The sequence below is a fragment of the Aotus nancymaae genome, unplaced genomic scaffold (genome assembly GCF_030222135.1).
Source record: "Aotus nancymaae isolate 86718 unplaced genomic scaffold, 86718_ANA_hifiasm-v0.15.2.pri h1tg000029l, whole genome shotgun sequence".
Classification (NCBI taxonomy): Eukaryota; Metazoa; Chordata; class Mammalia; order Primates; family Aotidae; genus Aotus; species Aotus nancymaae.
Window position 1 is genome coordinate 68,377,797 of NW_026988442.1, and position 19,704 is coordinate 68,397,500.

At 37.2% G+C, this 19,704-nt stretch overlaps 1 protein-coding gene and 1 long non-coding RNA gene across 3 annotated transcripts in view; one reads left to right on the forward strand and one right to left on the reverse strand.

Moving 5' to 3' along the window:
- The window catches only part of LOC105731609 (uncharacterized), a 253,122-nt gene that overhangs the window by 222,417 nt on the left and 11,001 nt on the right, over window positions 1-19,704 (forward strand). The window lies entirely within an intron of this gene.
- Window positions 1-19,704, reverse strand: part of ARHGAP15 (Rho GTPase activating protein 15) — a 634,760-nt gene that overhangs the window by 63,604 nt on the left and 551,452 nt on the right. The window contains exons 13-14 of one of the 2 annotated variants that reach the window (XM_064382800.1): window positions 2,827-2,880; window positions 1,996-2,101 (exon numbers count right to left, since the gene is read on the reverse strand). In XM_064382800.1, the coding sequence (XP_064238870.1) occupies window positions 1,996-2,101; window positions 2,827-2,880 (160 nt within the window). The remainder of the gene's footprint in view (window positions 1-1,995; window positions 2,102-2,826; window positions 2,881-19,704) is intronic. The other variant, XM_012473459.2, reaches the window with a different exon arrangement.

The window sequence follows — 19,704 nt, forward strand, 5'->3', positions numbered from 1 at the left end:
TTAACATTTGAGGAATGCTTACCTTGTGCCAGGCATTTTATATGCATTATCTCATTTAATTCTCATAACCACGAGATATGGTTGATAGTATTTAATCCGATTTTACTTGCCCGAGATCATAATGGGAGTAAAGTATAGAGCAAGGATTTGACTCGAGGTCTCTCTTTGTATTTCTTTAAAGCCCAAGATCCTTTCACTAAACCACATTGGATTTCCCACTGTAGCCAGTATGTGGAAGTGAGAAGAAGGAACACTCTAATAGTAAGAGATTTTCTGAACTTTAAAAAGTTCCCCTTTGAGAGTAAAATAAGACAGAAAATGATATTATGAGTCGATTAAAACATGCTCCCTAATGCAATGAACTGGTTTAGTAAGTTATGGACTGTGTATACCATGAAATACTATGACATCATTTGAAAGAATAAGTCTTTTAATGAAATAGAAGTCTGTATATGAGTTGCAAAATAGTTGTATAATGGTATGTGCAATCTGATGTACTTTAACGTAAGAAACAATGACACACACACGTTTTGCATGTGCTTAGGAACAGGTCAGGGAGGATACATACACAAATGTTAGTTACTTCTGTTCATCAGGTTAAGAGTGTCTGGTAGGCAGATTTCATTTTTTGGGGTAAATGCATCACTGTTGCTTAATTTTGGGGGGTGCAATTGCATGTATTACATTCGCAATTAGAAATCATGTAATGGATTAGTTGAACAATCTGTAGGAATGACTCATCCCAAATTATGAGTGATTGAGGTGTTTAAGGAGATTTAATCTCACAAAAGCAAAACTGCTCAATCTATTTGAAACTCTATCAGGCTTCAATATTACTATGCATATATCATGAAGGCTAAAACCTCATCACTTCTGTTGCACTCTGCCTTATCTGAAGAAGGTGTTAACAGAAGGCAAATCAGTAACAGTCATTTTAGACTTAACATGTCCAAAATAGAGCTCTCAAACCTGCTTTTCCTACTCAACTTGTTCCTCCCCCAGTTTTACCCATTTCTGCAGCACTATGGTTTCTTCACTTGCCCAAGTTGAAACCCAAAGTTACATGCTTGATTTCTCCTTTCCTTTCCCCATGGTATCCCAATCAGCAGCAAGTCCAGCCTGATCCATCTCCACAATATCTCTACCCATTTCTCTCTGAGGGCTCCGCTCAAGCCACTGATATCTTTTACCCGGACTACTATGGTTGTCTGCCATTAGGTCTTCCTGTCTTCACATTTGGAAGCATTCTCTGCTCAGCAGCCAGAGCAATCTTTTACACTCCATCAATGTAGCATTCTTTAGTGGTTCTTCCTCGTATTTAGAATGGAATCTAAATATCTCACTGTGAACCACAGAACCTATGTGATCTGATGCTCGTGTGATGTTTGGGACTTCAGCTCCTGACCCCATCCTGCCTCCACAGTAGGCCCTAGCAGTTCGGGTTTAATTTCTGCTTTTCAAATACTTCAAGCTCTTAGAGGCCTCTAGGACTTTACATTTGCCTTTCTTCTTCCTGGAAGACTCCTCTCTTAGCTATTTACATGGATAGCACCTTATCAATCTAAGCCAACATTTTACAGATGAGGAAATTGGATGCAGAGAGTTGAAATAACTTGTTTGTGGCCATAGCACTTGGTACTTGTTGGGGCTGAGTTTTGAATCCATGTCTGAATCATTTCATGTTCTTTCTATTACATTAGAAAACAAAGTCAAGTGACCCATCCCAGGGTCCAGGCGATGGTTCTGACAATCAATCAGCAAACATACTTGTTGAAAAGGCCTTGAAAAAATAAGCTATTTCAGAAATTCCTTTTGCAGATTCTCCTTCCTATCCCTAGCACATTCTCCACCTTCTGCAGAAAGACCTAGGTCAGCTACAAGGGAAAATATGAGGTGGACTCATTTGGAAACTCTTGCCTTAGAGATCTGAAATTAAATATTGCCCATTTAAGAAATGACTATAAAGTGACACATCCAGAAACTCGTACAACTTACTTAGTTAGATGTCCAAAGAGCACTTTCATGGTGTCACGATTTGGTGGAGGGAGTTTTTGTACAAGAGACTTTACAGCTTCAATTCTTGTGTTGTTGTCTTGCTTTTCTGAAAAAAAAAAAATAATAATAAGGAAGGTTAGGGGGGAAAAAAGAGATTTCATAAGTACAGATACATGAGAAAATTTTCTTGGGCGAATTTTGGACTAAGACTAGCAACTAAGAGTCCTAGTCAGTAGCCAAAGGGAATAGGTGGATTCAACCTGGTTATTGAGGAGTTTCTTTTCGACTCTGAATTTGACTGTGGCAGGCCTTTTGGGAGGCTGTGTATGAGCTGATGTAGCTTTTAGCATTTGTACGTTTTTCCTTTCTGCTTCGAATGTAGATGGAATGGCTGTACTGTGAGATAATCTTAACATGAAAACAACAACAATGTGACTTTGACATTGCCTTCCTTATCTTAACATTTGGTTTTCTTAAATGCCCTGTTTTACAAGGTGTGGTAGGGCAAATAAGGGCCCTCCAAAGATGTCCATGTCTGAACCCCTGGAATGTGTGACTGTTACCTCACATGGCAAAAGGGACTTTGCAGATATGATAAGTTAGAGATTTTGAGACGGGGAGATTTTTCTGGATTATCTGAATGGGCCCAGTGGAATCACAAAGATCCTTATTAGGGAGAAACAGGAGGATGAGAGTCAGAGAGAAAAGGTGATGTGACTTCTCACATGACAATGGGAGCAGCGTGAGGGGCGGCTGTCTGAGGAATTGCGACAGTCTCCAAAAGCTGGGAAAGGCAAGGAGACAGAGCCACTAGGGGTACCGCAGGCCTACCAGCATCTTGCTTTTGGCTCAGTGAAGCTGATTTCAGACTTCCACCCTCCAGGACTGTAAGAGAATAAGTTTGTGTTTTAAGCTTGCATTAGTGTTACAGCAGCAATGGGAAACTAAACAACAGCATATAGTGTAATTTGATTACAAATATTCTATCATTGCTTGATTTTGTAAAAGGGCAAACATTTTTAAAAATTATTTCCATGTTATCCCTTTTTCCTTACACATTTTGTTTTTCCTTTAAGAGAGTATAAAAAAATAAAAAAATTGAAATAGCATATTGCCTGGTCATACACATTTTGTAAAATAGGAAGTTGTTCAAAACTGTATACCATATAGATTGCTTTCTCTCATTTTGTTTTGTTTATGGATGGAAAAGTAAAAATTGATTTACTTAGTACACAAAGGAATTCATCTTTCCATAATTTTAACCAGGGCCTTCCCATCTAGAGGTGTAATTATTTATTAAACTTAGACACCTCACACACTTCCCTTTCTATATTTTAGGTGTCTTTCCTTTCTAGAACTTCTAGCATAGAGCTCCTGATGATTCTAAACAGGCTGCAGCTGGAAAATAAGATATAAAAAAGAATAATATGTAAGGCGAACATCCACCCAGTAACCATTGTCTTCTTCCTTAGCAAGACAACCCCACTGTTGAGAGGATGGTAATAAACGCAGCTGGCCTGAAGCTAGAGTCACCATGAGACCAAGTCTGGCCAGTGAGACTGAAGTTACAGTGTTGGCCAGGCCTTCTGGGAGGGCATGAATGAGCTGACTTAGGTTTTAGCCTCTGTAACTTTTCTCCTTTCTGCTTCTTTGAATATAGACAGAGTGGCTGTACTGTGATCTAATCTGGAGAACTGAAGCTCTGTGGAGCAGAATACACAGGTAGAAAGAGCTTTCTTGAATCTGTGGAGCAGTCAGACTAGTCCTGCACTTCCTGCCTCTGGGTTTCTTTTGTATTTTTTGAGATGGGATCTTGCTCTGTTACACAAGCTGGAGTGCAGTGATGTGAACACAGCTCACTGCAGTCTCAACTCCTGGGCTCAAGCTATCCTCCTGCTTCAGCCTCCCGAGTAGCTGGGACTATGGGTGCATGCCACTGTGTCCAGTTAATTTTATTTTGTATAGAAAAAGGGTCTCACTGTGTTGCCCAGGCAGGTCTTGAATTCCTGGGCTCAAGCAATCATTCTGCCTTGGCTTCCCTAAGTGCTGGAATTAGAGGTGTAAGCCACCACGCCTGGCCCTCTGGGTTTCTTTGGCATAAGAAAAGAAGCCCTTGTGTACTGACGCCCTTGAGGATGGATCTCTGATACTAAGGCCAAACACAGTTCTTAATAATACAATGTACTTACAAAAGTCTAATTCAATGGGTATATAAACTTTATAACAGTCGAATAAGAAAGAGTTAGTTTAGACACTGGCAGCTTCTTTAATATGTTGTTGCAAAAGAAATTTTTTTATAAGGAATTATAGGAAAATATCCTGCAGAAGATGGTATTTGGCTAAAGTGGGATGGGGGCAGTCTTCCTAGTAGAACTCTGCTTGGAAGCTTTTATTTTTCCTCCTAAAACCACAAAGGCCTATAAATAATGCCTCCCACAGTCAAAGCTTTCAAAATTGCAGTTATTCTTAGAAGAGTTCCAACATAATATGGCTTGGACAACTGCAAATGAAAGAAACAAAGGGGAACGAGAAAGAGAAATAAAAGAAAGTTACAACATCATAGCCTACACCAGACCTCATCTTTTCTGCCAAATAGTAAAAAGCTCTCTTGGAGCTTAATGATGGTCAGAAAATGTGATGCTTCACAAGACCAGTTGGAGCCTATGAAATATCATAAACCAGAAAAAATGTACAACAAGTTAATAAAGATGAGAGTGAAATTGGTATAGTATGCCCAGGTCAGAGCTATTAGGGATGCTTGAATGCCTTGTATCTATTTGAAGCTAATACCATACAACAATAATTGTATATACACACACACACATATGTATACACACACTACTATACACACACACATATATATTCAAGAGGTGGATGCATTCTGTACAGTTTGGCATGATGCCAGTAGTGCAGTTTACCTGAGGATCTGGTGAACTACTAGGTGCAAGCAATCAATATGATACTAGGAAGGGGACAAGGGGAGAGAGGGAGAAGACACCTTTCTAATTTCACTGAAATCTCTGACTATAGTAATAATCAGGTTAATGTCAGACTCTCCAAAAAAAGGGACCAGTTGACATTGAGGGCTACAGAAGTAACAGCTACAAATTCAGCTTGACAGGCAAGAAGAGGGGAGTAGTCTTGTTGGCGCTAACCAGCAATCTTTACTCATAGGGAACAGATGATCCAGTCAGGGTGGGGTTAGAAGAGATTGGCCATTGCTTCATGGGAAAGAGTTGATTTGCAAGGACACTTCCATGGTGTTTGGGCAGGAATTAAGACATAATCAAGTCTGTTAAGCCAACAGTTAAAAGAATTATGAGCTTTCTTAGACAGAGTCAGTTCTCCCTCTCCTGTGTTCTGTTGCATTTAGAATATTCTACTTATAAAACATTTTGCATGGTATTTCTACTGCTCAAGTACTTGTCAAATTCCCCCATTAAATAGGGAATTTTTAAAGCTAGGCAATTTTTATACAGGTGTGTGGTGGGTTAAATGAATGAAGAATTAGTGAGTGAACTAATGAAAGTTACAAACATGAATCGGAATACTTGGACCTTGGTTTGAATTCTGTAATGGCTTTTGTTTAGCTGTGTGGTCTTGGACAAGTTTCTTACTCTCTTTGAATAAGATCTAAAATGGTAGTTTTGTTGAATAAACAAGATAGTATGTAATGTACCAAGCACAATCACAAGTAAAACAAAGTACTCTACCTTCACTTTCCCCTGCACTGCTCTCACCTTTTTTGAGGCCCACTTCACTGGGTCTGGTTCACTTTATAATTCCAGCAGTTAGCATACTGTCTGGTTGCAAAGACATTCAAAATGTACTTGCTAATTCTTGAACTGAGTTGGTGCCGATTGGTGAAAATACAATTGCTATGGTAGCCCAACATGACACAACAACCTAAATACTGGGTGATAGGCTGAGAAATTGATGGTCTGATTGGTGAGCAGGTTAGTTATGTAGATGTATCCCTATGAAAATTACATGTTGGTTTCCAAGTCTGCCTATAAGAAACAATCTACGTGAAGAATATTTTATAGAAATATTTTTCTCTCTTTTTCCAATTTCACACATTCTTGAGGAATCAGACAATTGGATGTTGGCGCATGCATATTTGTGGTCAAGTTATACTTAAGTTCTAAATGGGGAACTGTACCATGGCCTAGAGAGAGCTGAAATATTAAGGAGGGACAATTTATTTTTCTTACAAGATAATCAGAACAAAATCTTCTGAAAAGGTTATAGTAAAGCAGTGTTTTTTCATTCAAATCAATACCACACCCACTCTTCCATTGCTTGTAAAATCAGGAAATAACAGAAACACTTCTAAGTGGAGGAACATCTAAAAATACAATTGGATACATTAAAATCGAAATGACACCTTTTCAGATCTGGTTTATTGATGTGTCATATTAGGAATTGGAATCAACATACATAATACAGGAGTGGTTAATGAGCTAAGATTCATACACAGCTTACTAAAGATGTGTCAACTGTTTCAATTGATTCAGTGAGCATCTGAAAGACAGCATTTTCTATTAATATTTCTCCCTTAGCATATGGTTTTTCTCATTATTATGAAGCATTTAAAGTTCTGGGAAGACTTTGAGATATCTCTAACTTTTTACATTATGACTGGTGGGAGGAGGAAGGAACTTTTTGTACTTAGAGAATTAGAGAATCTCTTAGGTAAACTGTATATGAAGAGACTTATGCAAAATCTTTCCAGAAGTAATGAATTCCATAATTCTTTCCCTCTTTCATTTGCATTTACTCCTGCCCTCATTCTATTATGATTTATTTTTGCATCTATTCCATGTAATACCTCCATTTTAGTTCTCCATCCATATCCAGATAGCCTCTTGAGTCTCTTAAGCTGTGAACCCACAATTGCACCACCACCTTTTGTAGTGCTTCATTTTTGCCATCCAACAGTGATTCTAAACTGTTACTAATACCCACTCCTCACCAGCCTACCCCTATCTTCTCAAACTACATCAAATTCAATGTTGTAAATGAGCTTCAAAAACAATTCCACGCTATTTAGAGAAGTAACATCTATGTGATGTGAAATAGCCTTTAAGTTATAAGAATGTAGCTTTAGAGTTTTCCCCAAATTCATAGTTTTGAGGGCAGATTTTTCAAAATACGGTTTATGATGGTTATACTTGCATACACCTGCATGAAATGTTGTTACTAAAGCACATTTACAGCCCAATGCCTTTTAGAAAAGAGATAACACTGTATATGATGATGGAAAAAGTTCTGTACAGTGAAGAACCTTGGATCTGATGTCCCTGGACACTTTTCTGTCCTTATCATGTATGCCTTTATTATTCTTATAGCTTCATGTTAGGTCATATTTAAAAATAAATTCTGCTTTGTTATATACGTTCACTCAAAGGAAGGAAAGACCAAATTATCCCAGTAATCAATGTATAGAGAGTACTATTCATCTCATTTGCCTATAATTCTTAAAGGACAACTGCATTTCCTTGTTTAAAGAGGTCAGTAGTACCACAGCTGTTCTGCTTCTGAAAGTTATTCTGAAATGTTTAATGCACCATGTATGAAAAACATGGTAGTCCCTATATGTCAGAGCAGTTCTCCAGTTTCTATTCAATTTTTACTTTTTGTCCTGTGGCCATTTCTGAATTTAGTTAGAGACTGTGCTTGCTTACAGGAGGAAGGAGTATCTTCAGAGAACAGTTTGTTTCAGCATGCCTTACAATTGGATACAAACCACTGAGGATACTCTTTCTAATGACAAAACTTGAGTTGCTCATTAAGGAGTCATCCCAGGATGACAACAATTGCTTGATAAATGTCTTTGAGTAACTTAGAGTTGCTTTAGGAGGAGATGTTCTGGGGGCAAATTCGAATCTCACAAATAGATACAAATATACATATGCTTCAAACTCGCGTTATAAATCAGAGAATTGGCATATCCAGTGACATACCACTTCTCAGGAGTCCGGAAAAAATGAGGTTAGAATTTTTGCTATGCTGTATGATTTTGGGCAAGTTGCTTGAACTATTGATGCTTCTAGTTTGTACCTTTTTTTTTTTTTTTTTTTAAGATAGAGTCTGTCCCTGTCACCCAGGCTGGAATGCAGTGGCATGATCTCAGCTCACTGCAGCCTCCGCCTTCCAGGTTCAAGGAATCCTCCCACCTCAGACTCCCAAGTAGCTGGCACTACAGGCGTGCACCGCCATGCCCAGCTAATTTTTGTATTTTTTTGCAAACATGGGGTTTCACTGTGTTGCCCAATCTGATCTTGAACCCCTGGGCTTAAGCAATCCACCCACCTCAGCCTTCCAAAGTGTTGGGATAACAGGCGTGAGCCACTGTGTCCAGCTTAAGTAACTTTTAATAAAGGGTATTGCTTTGTTACAATCAATTTTAGGATGATAACACTGAAAATACAGAAAAATTGTACATCTTACTGGGCTTTTATAGAGTTAAATATTTCAATGCACATAAATGTAGATATAGTAAGTGATCATTTAAGTAAGTCTCCTGTAAGTCCTCTTTCCTTAAGACATTTTTCTTTTTCATTGTCCTTTCTATCATCTCTGATACATAACTGTTCTTGGTTCAAGGTTGTTTCTGAAATCAAATGAAGTGATACATTTTACTATTTAGTATGCTTTCCTAAAAGTAGGAACAGGGCACATTATGTTATAGCTTTGTAAATATATAGAATGCTGTCAATTCTCAGAAGGTTCGTTTAAAATTCCTAAGTAGTTATAGTATATCATAAATAGAAGTGTCCTTGCATCATAAACAAGGAACAACCACTGTCTTGAGCATAGCCTTAGTTGGCAATTTGCAAGTTTTCAAGGTTCTGTGCCCTTACCCTTGAACCCCAGAAAAGCCATATTTATATTTAATTAAAAGGAAGGCATAGTATCAATGTCTCAATGTCAGATACATTGTAAGTTTGGCTTTTGATGTTGATAAACTATGTCAAAACAGTTCAACCTGCCAAGAGAGGTACATTACTTGCAGGAAAGACCAAGCAGGAACTGAATCTATCTGACTCAAATAAGACATTTATTTCTCTAGGGAGGATCGCCTGACACTTGGAACTGATCACCCCTCTTCTACACCAGATTTCCTTGTATTCACAGTTTCTCCTTCCAGGAGATATTCATGTTTTGGCTGTTTTTTTGAATAAACAAGCCCTTTTAGGAAGAATTTTAAAAATGAGAACAACTATAAAGTCAATAACTGTCAGTATCAAAAAATACTCTGGCCACTTTATTGGCATAAGTCCACGGATTTGTTAAATGAGGGAAGCTTCAGCTCACTGGCCCCTTTAGCACTGTTTCTAGAACTATTTCTGGTCGTGGTCCAGAAGGAACTAGACCATGTGGAACGTGCTGTTAGAAGGAGTGTGAAGAACAATTTTGTTATGGGTAATCTCTGTTTCCTTCCACCTCTATTCCTGCTCTTGGGCAATAAACAATTATGAAATTATTAAAAATAAATGTATAATTGCTTAAATAATTAAGAAATTAAACATATATATGTATATATGGCTGAAGAAAACCATATTTATTCAGGCCCATGTACAACCTGTGGCAGATACAAAGTTGGTCGCTATCTTTTCATTTTACAATCCGGAGGGGCAGATAAAATGCAAAATGTCATAATAGATGTTTAAACATAAGACATGTCATAATACAGGTGCCAGTGAGTTTTATGTCTTTTTTCTGACTGAAGGGATCATCTGAGATAATTTTTAAACTCAAAAAGCTTCTGAGATGTTACTCATTCCAAAATAATTCAGAAATGCAATTGATACAAATCAATGAGTGTAAAATTCTATTTAATTAATTTCTGGAAGTTTTCAAAATTATTATGCTTAACTTCTTGATCCATTCACAAATACATTCAGGAAAGTAATAATATATTTCCTTATGTAACTGTATCTATGTTATTCTAGTGACTTTTGATGCATTGTGATCTCACATTGGGGTGAGTTTGGAAAATGTATTCAAGTTTTAGTCTTTAACTTTTTTTTTTTAATTTAGACAGGGTCTGTCCCTGTCACCCAGGCTGGAGTGCAGTGGCATGATCTCAGCTCGCTGCAGCCTCTGCCTTCCAGGTTCAAGGAATCCTCCCACCTCAGCCTCCCAAGTGGCTGGGACTACAGGCATGCACCGCCATGCCCAGCTAATTTTTGTATTTTTTTGTAAAGATGGGGTTTCACTATGTTGCCCAGTCTGATCTTGAACCCCTGGGCCCAAGCGATCCACCCACCTCAGCCTTTCAAAGTGTTGGGATAACAGGCGTGAGCCACTGTGTCCAGCTTAAGTAACTTTTAATAAAGGATACGGCTTTGTTACAATCAATTTTAAGATGGTAACATTTCCCCAGACTCACCAATCTGAAATTGGCTTTTAAACCAAACTTGTATGCCTCAGTTTTGCAGTGATGCCTCTATTTGTTTGAATTGAAGAGTAAGACAGTGGCTGACAATCCAGCAGCAATCTTCACAGGAAAAGCATGATCCTATTGTCTTTCCTAGAATTTCTTGCTCTTTAAAGTAATTTTGGAGGTGTCATGGTGGCCAAGTACATTTCTGTAACTTACAATGACACTAATTCATCCTTAGGCAATAGTCTGTGCTGAGAAAATAAAGCTTACTGGTTTATTTCTCTGAACTTCTCTAATTCAGTTTTCCTGTGAAGATTTTCTTGAAACTATATTTATTCATTTATATCTGGTTTTACAAGCTTTTTCTTATTAAAAAAATCTTTACTATTTTGAGTCATTTGACATCTTTTTCATCATAAGCCAGTAATTCATTTCAGATACTCAAGTAGCTATTTATATTAAGCATTATCTTTGTACATTTTCATAAGGGTGGAAATCCTACAAATACTTTTCAAGGTTTAAAGATTTTAATGTGTGTTTTTCCATTGGTAGACAAATTAAATCTATAAGGGATTTAAAAAGCTCACTTGAAAATAACTAGGGTCTATACCCCAATTAGAAAAAATGTGGACTAAGAAATACTTTTTCTGTCTTTGGGTTAAATTTTTTTTTTTTAAAGAAAGCATATTAAACTTTATCCATAACCATTCATTTTGAACAAAAGACCTCTGAAGAGATAATGGTTAGTATAGTAAAACCATCCGGCCAGTTCATTTGACATGGCCACACAGTGACCCTGAGAGCAGAGAGAGTTATTAATTAAACAAACATCAAAATCCTTTAAAAAATGGGTTATAAAATAATTTTATGATTCAGCTTTTTTTTTTTTTTTTTTTTTTTAATTGTGAGACTATTGTAAAAGAAGAAAAACAGGCAACATGTGGCAACTTTAGTCAGCATTTCTGAACTGGGAATGATAAACACCTCTGCCTGGCTCTGGCATTTATCAGGACTGAGATATTATTACCACATAGAGTCACAGCATGGTTACTGTTATCATCGGAAAAAAGAGCCAGCTAATCTTAATGGTTTGTAAAGCCGTTACCTGCACTGGTCTGACATTTATCATGATCATTTTACCACATGGGTCCTACATAGCAAAGGTCTTTTATCTGGAAGGGACATCACTATGAATTATTATTTGCAGCTAGGTAGAAAATTGTATGTTGTAGATACCTTTTCTCATTATAAATCACATAGTCACATTTCACCATTTCCCCTAGAAAGCTGCTGAGCCTAGATTTTTTTGCCACAGCTTGTATTCTTCTCCCCTACCCCTTTCTTTTTATAGTTTCTTGAAAATATTAGCCATTTTTAAATTCACACCTTTAATTTTTGAAGAACCGCATATATGGTAGATGTAAATATGAACATACTTTCATTATAGTTAAGAAACTTTCCTGTACATTTTGTAAAAAGCCTACACAGTACTTTAGAAATTGAAGTTGATAAACTGTCTACTTAAAAAAAAATTATTCTCTCTTCTGACATGGTGGCCAGACTTTCTCTGTTGTTGACCTTGTCAATAGAATATTTACCAGAAGATCAGACAAAATTTCTCATGCTTGATATGAAATACTCAAAACAGGCCATTTCTTGCCTGAAATCCTTAGCTTGGAAATATATTCTGATGAGAAGTAAACCAGTTTTATTTTGTTAGTGAGTTCTTTCAGACACAGTCTTAGTAAGTTATAATGGAGTAGAAGGTTCCTCCAACACATTTGTTTTATAAGATGCTTAGATTCTATCCCTAACTGTCAATGTTCTAATGACATACATTAACACATAGTATGGAAGAAATAAAGATATGCAAAGGTCTGATGTTTTAAAACCATGGGTTCAAATCAGTAAAATGAAATGCATTAATTTGACAATGGAAAATTATAGTGCAAAGCCCAAGTTGTTTACCATGAAGAAAAAATGAACAAATCCTCTCTTTTAAAAAGATTGAGACAACTAATCTTCTCAAAGAGATATTTATATATTTTCTTCTTTCTCAAGTGTTCCATTAGGAATAAACAAGCCAGAAATTCTGTACTTTTATAATGAAGAGGGAGTAGAATTCGTTGCCATTTTTTCATTTAGAAAGAAATGTGCAAGAAGAATGTGACAATTTAAGCAAATCAAGATTGTTTCAAATGGATCACAAGCGGGACTTTGTGGGATATTTTATACTAGCACGTGAAGCAAACAGTAAATTTGAAAGGAGGATTTTCTCAATGGTCTAGTTCTGATGTGTTTTCCCATTGCTTTGTGTGTTTAAAAGAGGTTTGGATGTGGTGTTTAATATTGCTTCGACTCTTTTGCAAATGAGTTCTGGAAAAATATTCGCACATGAAGGAACGCTGGTGTGCTGTGTTGCTGACAGCAGCTGGGGGGATATGAATGAAGAAACCAGATTCCCGAATCTGGATTTAGCAAGAATAAACACCTATCATTTCATTTAAAAAACTATCATTTTAAATATTTATAGGAATCAACAGTAGACCTCTCTCCCTTTGAAGAAGTTCAGTATTTTTCTCAAATGGCTTCATTCTTGAAGGGGGAATAAAATAACAACTTTAACCTGAAGTACAGTAATTTGCAGTGATGTGTGTTAGTCTGCTTACCTTGCAACATTTGGTTCCATATAATCTTTGGTATTATTACAAATTTCCTTGAAAGGAAACAGTGTCTGTTGCAGAGACTTGTTTTTTATGCAATATAAGCGTGTAAATTTGGAGGCCAAGGGGAGGAGGTCATTTGTGAAATTAACCTGTACTTCTGTTGCTCAAAAGGAGTTGCACACATTTGGTGCAGTATTCTAAAATTTCTTTGTCAAATGGTGGCCTAAATATTCCATCATACTGCTTTACCCATCAAATGAAGGGCTACACTGGTTTAAAACAAACAAAAACAACAAGCAACAAACAAGCCCCTTCATTCTTTTTCATTTCAGAATGACTCTTTTGTTCTAGTTTAACACCCTCTTACCATTATTGTCCCCCAAATACTGTAACCTGGGAGCATTTACAATAATTAGTGAGGGGCTTTGCTGCCTGGGTTTTTCTCCTTTTCTGGAGAACTGGGTGAGTTGTTGAGTGCTAATGAACGTCGGAGACTTCTAGCAGTGGTTGAGCCCGGCACAGCGCCGGCAGACGCTTTAAGCTTCCCACTGTGCAGCAGTGCAAGCTTCCCCACTGTTATGTTTACCATAGTTTTAATGTCTGTGAAAAAATTCCTGATGCAACTGAATTATGTTATGCCCTTTTGTTTATCTAACCCTACCCTCCCTGCCCCAGTGTAGCAGATTCCTGTTGCCTCTGCCTATTACAGAAAGCTCCTCCTCAACTTTGTGACCATCTTACTAGTGCAATTCTTGCCATAAGAGCCTAGCTGCTTTGCAGCCTTGCCGGCAAAGCCTATCCAGAAGTTTCGGGAGGATTACACACACACCCTCCTCTACTTCTGTCACCTAACAGCAGACATCCATCCATCCTCCTCTCCACTGCATTTTAATTTCATTGGAGGTAGTATTAAAACACCAAATTCAATCATCTGGCATTGGCAATAACAGCTTAAAATGCAAATGTACTTGGTGAAGTGCACTGTGTCTTTAAAAAAAAAACCTATTGAAAGACCTCAAACTCTCACTGCCAACTAAGATGAAAACAGTCAATCTGCAATGGGAGTTGCCCTTTTCTTAAAAATGGTTATCACTAAGAAAATGACCATTCCATTGTATTGTAAACTGATGAATTCACCAAGTGTGATGTACAGTGAAATTATTAATGAATATTCATACAACTCTTTAACAAGACTTAAGACAATGAGGATGCAACTCATTCCCATTTAGATAGTGTGTGTGTGGGGGGGAGTGGAATTCATAGCAAAAACGGTACTTGTAAAAGTTGAACTTTCATGTATCAAACTCCAGGTGCCAGTTTGAGGAGAATAACCAATAATAGCCATTTTTTACATATTTGATGGGACTGATTATGCAATGTGCAACTCTAAATGGCTTATAGCACATTGTAGCATGGTTCCATCCCATTGGCTACAGTAGGGTGCAGGCAGATGGATGACAGTGACAGGGAGAGAAGTGCTTTTGCTTAGCCGTGCGTTAAGATGCCATCCAGAAGCTCTGTGCACTGCAGACACTTCATTAGGATGCCAGGATAATGGTAAACTACCACTCAGAGTGACACCCCATTTCCTGCTTACTGAGCGCTCCAACCTCGGCAGATGTCAACAATCTCACAGTGCTACAGAGCAGACCTAACTTTCCAGCCACTTTGACTCCAATTTTTTCCTCCTAACAGTGCCATACATTATGTGCAATATGTAATGGCAAACACCTCCCCGAAAACAAAATCTGCACAATTCGTTATGACCGGAGTGCTTCATTTTTTCCCCGCTTCTTTTAAATGATGAGGGACTGCGAGTTGGGCAAGAGAATACATCCATCCACTGTCCTAACCTCAACATTTCTTGCTGTAATTTCATTTGCTAATCAGTTCAAAGTGTTAATTATGTGGTGAACTCTGATTAATAGCAGTTAAACTCTGATCATAGGGGATATGACTGTTTATTTTCATTAATGTCCTTTCCAAAGGTAAGAGCTTTTGGAATTCTTTTGTTAAAGATTTGAGACTCGGTTTTGGTATGGTTTGTAGCCGTCTGCCAAAAAAAGGCTGACTTGAGCATCTGGATGGTATTTTCTCTGCAAATGTATAACTTGAGACCATTCGCACACCTCCTTACCAGCAAGTCAAGCCAAGAGAAACTTTTTTTTGTATGATGTAAAATCCAAAATTCTTTTTATAAAGAACCAAGGTGTGGTTTAGATAGTGAAAAAAAAAATTTCCCCAAATGGAAAAAATAATACTCTGAAATCTATCATTACAATGAAATGATTGATTTACATTTTGTGACCCTAAGCATCTTCTTAGAAGCTCAAATGCCCTTGTAAATGGCAGGACTAAAAATAAATATCCTCCACTGGGGCCTGTTACCATTTCCAGGTAAAGACACAACTGTAAAGAAGTAGCCATAGGCAGAGCTCACACCCCAAGGAAGAATTTGAATGAAACTTTCAATGTGATGCCCTCTGCAAAGAGCTGATGCAAATCGTGACTTTGGTTTTAAATGGCATCTGGTTGGCAACACCTAACCACCTCTTGAAACTTGTCACTAAATTTGCTTCAAAGCAACAAAAATATAATAATTCTTAGAATAATTTAAACAGGGACTGACAGTCAACATAGTGACAAACATTTAAGAATAATTTACTCAAAGACATGTTGGTCTTAACTGGAAAGTGCCAGTAGTACAGCTGCCTGAGCTCTTGAAGTATTGAACTAGAGAGGCTGCTTTCCTGAAAGCAGATAGAAGCAGCCTTATTTTTCTTCAAGTGTCTGATTTTTAGAATCAAAGCCTCAAGGCCTATGCCAACCAAAAAACTGGGCAGCTCTTTCCTACACAGCTAATGCTGTTTACAAGTAGTGTGAATGCTTCCCTTCTGCCCCTTCTCACCAGTCCCCTTCCTTCTAAGCTACACATCAAGACTACTCTTCAAACTGGGATAATTTAAAGACAGAAATTTCCATAAAGTATAATAACTGAGGATACTGTAGGTAGAAGGCAGAAAGAAAGTCCCGATAATGGCACATATCCCCATAGGAATTGTAGTCCCATATGTAAAACATTAGAGGGGAGAAAGGGTGGAGACTGGCAAAATTCTTTAGGAAGATATTCTTGGAATTCTAATGCTTTATGCATTAGAATTTTATCTTTCAGAGTGCCACAGAGTCAAGGAATTAGGGTGGGAGAAAATTCCATGTCAGGACACTAGGGCCGTAAGAGAACAAGTATGCTAGATAAGAATTAATGTAAGAGCTGTGATGATCAGTTTGCCATTTGAGTATAGCTCCAAACAAAATACTAAGGCTGGAGCTGAAGCAGAGGGTAAAAAGCAGTGTGCATAGACGGTTCCATACATTTTTACCTTTTGAGATGAGTAAACATAACGTTTCCAACAATGTTTGACCTATGAAAAAACTGCTTTCAGAGAAGAGGAGAATGCTCAGAAAAAGCTTAGAATTCTCACAATGATCACTAGACAATTAAGAAGCTACTTAGTATCTCTAATAGAATTTGAACACAAGAAGTGGAATGAGAAGGATCAGCAAACCATAAGGAGGGGACAGGGGAAGATGAAAAGATCACTAGGATAAGATGACAATTATATAGATGATTTGAGGAAGGACAGTGTGAAAACTGAAAATGCAACACAAAATAAGATTTTGCACTGAAGTTCAAATTGTTACTGCTGAAAAATTAGGTCAGCGATATGGATGACAAACCAGAGAAGTTTTCCCAGAATATGGAGACATAAAAAATGATAAGGAAGAAGACATTTTGGAAGTCAAAAAATGGAGAGATTATCTACAGCTTGTAAGGATACTTGAGGAAGAAACTAGAACATTTGAAAAATATGCAATAGTCAAGCACAAAATTAAGAAAACTCCTGTGAGTTAAAAAACTCTCTCAGTATTGAAAATGACAGTGACGTTCTAAGCAAATATAATAGAGTTGGTATACTATCTTGATATATTCTGGCAAAACTTTCAAATGACAAGGATAAAGCATCATTCTACAAATATTCTGATAGAAAGAAGACTAAATAAATGAACATTTAGGCTTTCCTAACACTTTTCTCACTAAATCCTAAATGAAAACAAGGCACTATCTACTAAATTTATAGGGAAAAAATTGTGGCCCTCAAATTGTGTGCATACTCAAAATTGTCTTTTGCATGTTCAAATAACAGAAAGATACTCTCATGTATACAAAGATTTATAATAGCACAGCTTTCTTGAAAAGTTTACGTGAAGGCTTATGTAATTCAAGCGATGAATCAAAATTTACAACTCAAGAATAGAGACAATGTAAACAAAACTAAGCATCTTCTTTACTTAATTTGGATCTAAAACTCAGAAGGCCTCATTGGATTATTTCTCTCTGGCTTCCACTTAGCTCTCGGTGACAGGAAATGCCTTTCTTGTGATCCACTCTTGATGGTTCAGGTGAAAGAGCTCTGGGGGCATTTGATGATTATTTAAAACAATGACTGGTGCTATTCATTCTGGAGTTCGCTAGAAAACAGCTTTGGAACATTGCTCTGGAGAGATACTAAGCAAGTGTTTTCTTCTCTTAAAAATCAAAGCTGCAGAGAGCGGTAGAATGTTTACTTCTCTTTGTAGGAATACTTGGCAAGCCTGCTTTTTATCTATAATAACGGTATTGAAAATAACTGAGTGGAGGGCAGATAAAGTGATAAAGACTAGAAAATCAAGCAATTATGTATATTTGCACATATCAGATAACTTCTAGCAAAATCGTGTACTAGACTTTCCTCTAGGTATTTCTGTTGCAGTTAGTCTTTTATTTAGTGAATATATTCTAAACTCAAGAAGCAAAGTCTAAGTTTGCCACTGTCTTCTATTCGGGGAAGTTATTGGGCATAGGGGCACTTGCAGAGAAAGTGCAGAAGATATAAAATGCCTTCAGACTATATATTTGCAGTCTGAAGGAGGACCAAGGACCCTGCAGTACCACATATGTAAATATGTTCTAGTTTCATATTTTGATTTCTGGCTCTTCCTCAATCAAATTCTTTCTCAGGAAATTTTATTGCCTATTGGACCGAGCCTCCAAAGAGTGGAAAATAAAATCTATACACACAACACTAGTTCATGGATGAGAAGTCATAGTAATATTTCTAAGTAAAAAAATAGCTGTTCATTTCAAAATATTTGCATTGAAACACATATTTTTCTCATACCTGAGGCTTTAAGCCATATCAATCCCTGTTTTCTTTTAGAAAAAGAGGTCCATTAAAGTTTTCTCTACTGGTAGACAAAAGTAGAGAAATAAGGTAGTTATCCAGCTGACTCATATCCCTAAACGTTAATTTTGCCTCAATTGTTCTACATGTATTAGATGCCCATTTAATATCTGTTGATTAACTAGTCCAGACAATTGACTCAATTCTTTGGTGTACCTTACATGCAAAATGAGCTGAAAAATTTTCTTTACAGTTAACATTGATAGTTAGCTCCCAATTTTAGTCCACAGGAACACAAGGAACCAAAAGTTAAATATTTTGAATGCAGAAGTTGTAGGACAAGCAAGAATTGAGGTTTTTGGCTCAATTTTAAGTCAAAATTGGTGTTAGATTTGTATGGACAACTAATTTGAAACAGTAGGACGCCAGTGTATCAGGAATATTTAAGAGAGCCCCCTGTTGGTTAATCTTAGAAATGTATTCGGATTCCTTTGCGTCTCCCAGATAACCAGACATATTTAAGCATAGGAAATTGGCCCTGTGATTAAAAGTGATTTGGGATGGGGGCAAAGTAAGCCTTTATATGTCATTAATGCCATTTTCAGAAACAGTCATTTAATTTTCAGTGTTAATTGATATAAAAAGACAATATTAATTTCCAACGAATGTAAGCAATGTGGGAAATATTTTAAACAGAATTAATCTAAAAAGTAAATGTGTGCATATTACAGTGAGATTCCTTATGGGTTGGGAGTGACTGCTGTATTGAGAGACTAGTGCTTTGCAAGGGCTTTTTTTTTTTTTTTTTTTTTGAGACGGAGTCTCCTTCTGTTGCCAAGTTGGAGTGCAGTGGCATGATCTTGTCTCATTGCAACCTCTGCTTCCTGGGTTCAAGTGATTCTCCTGCCTCAGCCTCCTGAGTAGATGAGATTACAGGTGCATGTCACCACACACTGCTAAGTTTTATATTTTTAGTAGCGACAGGGTTTCACCATGTTGGCCAGGCTGCTCTCGAACTCCTGACCTCGTGATCCACCCGCCTCAGCCTCCCAAGTTGCTGGAATTACAGACGTGAGCTACCGTGCCCAGCTTTCTTTCATGTTTTCTACCTCCAATTTCTTTCTACCTCCAATTTAAACAGAATATAGTTATTTTCTCATATAATCAAGCAATGGTCCTTTTCACTGGGAGACATATTCCAGGACTTTAGAAATAAAAAAAAAGAGAGAGAAAAAAAGGACGCAAATGTTATTCTTTTCCAGCTAACATAATTTTTTTTTAAAAAAGTAAACATCAGCTTCTCAAGGGAGATTTCGATTTGAAGACTGTTTATTATATCATTTGAATAGGACTAGACCTGGCCTTTTGACTTTGAACCACTACCAAATTTCAGGCTGTGAGGAAATTGTTCTACATTTCCTGACAAATT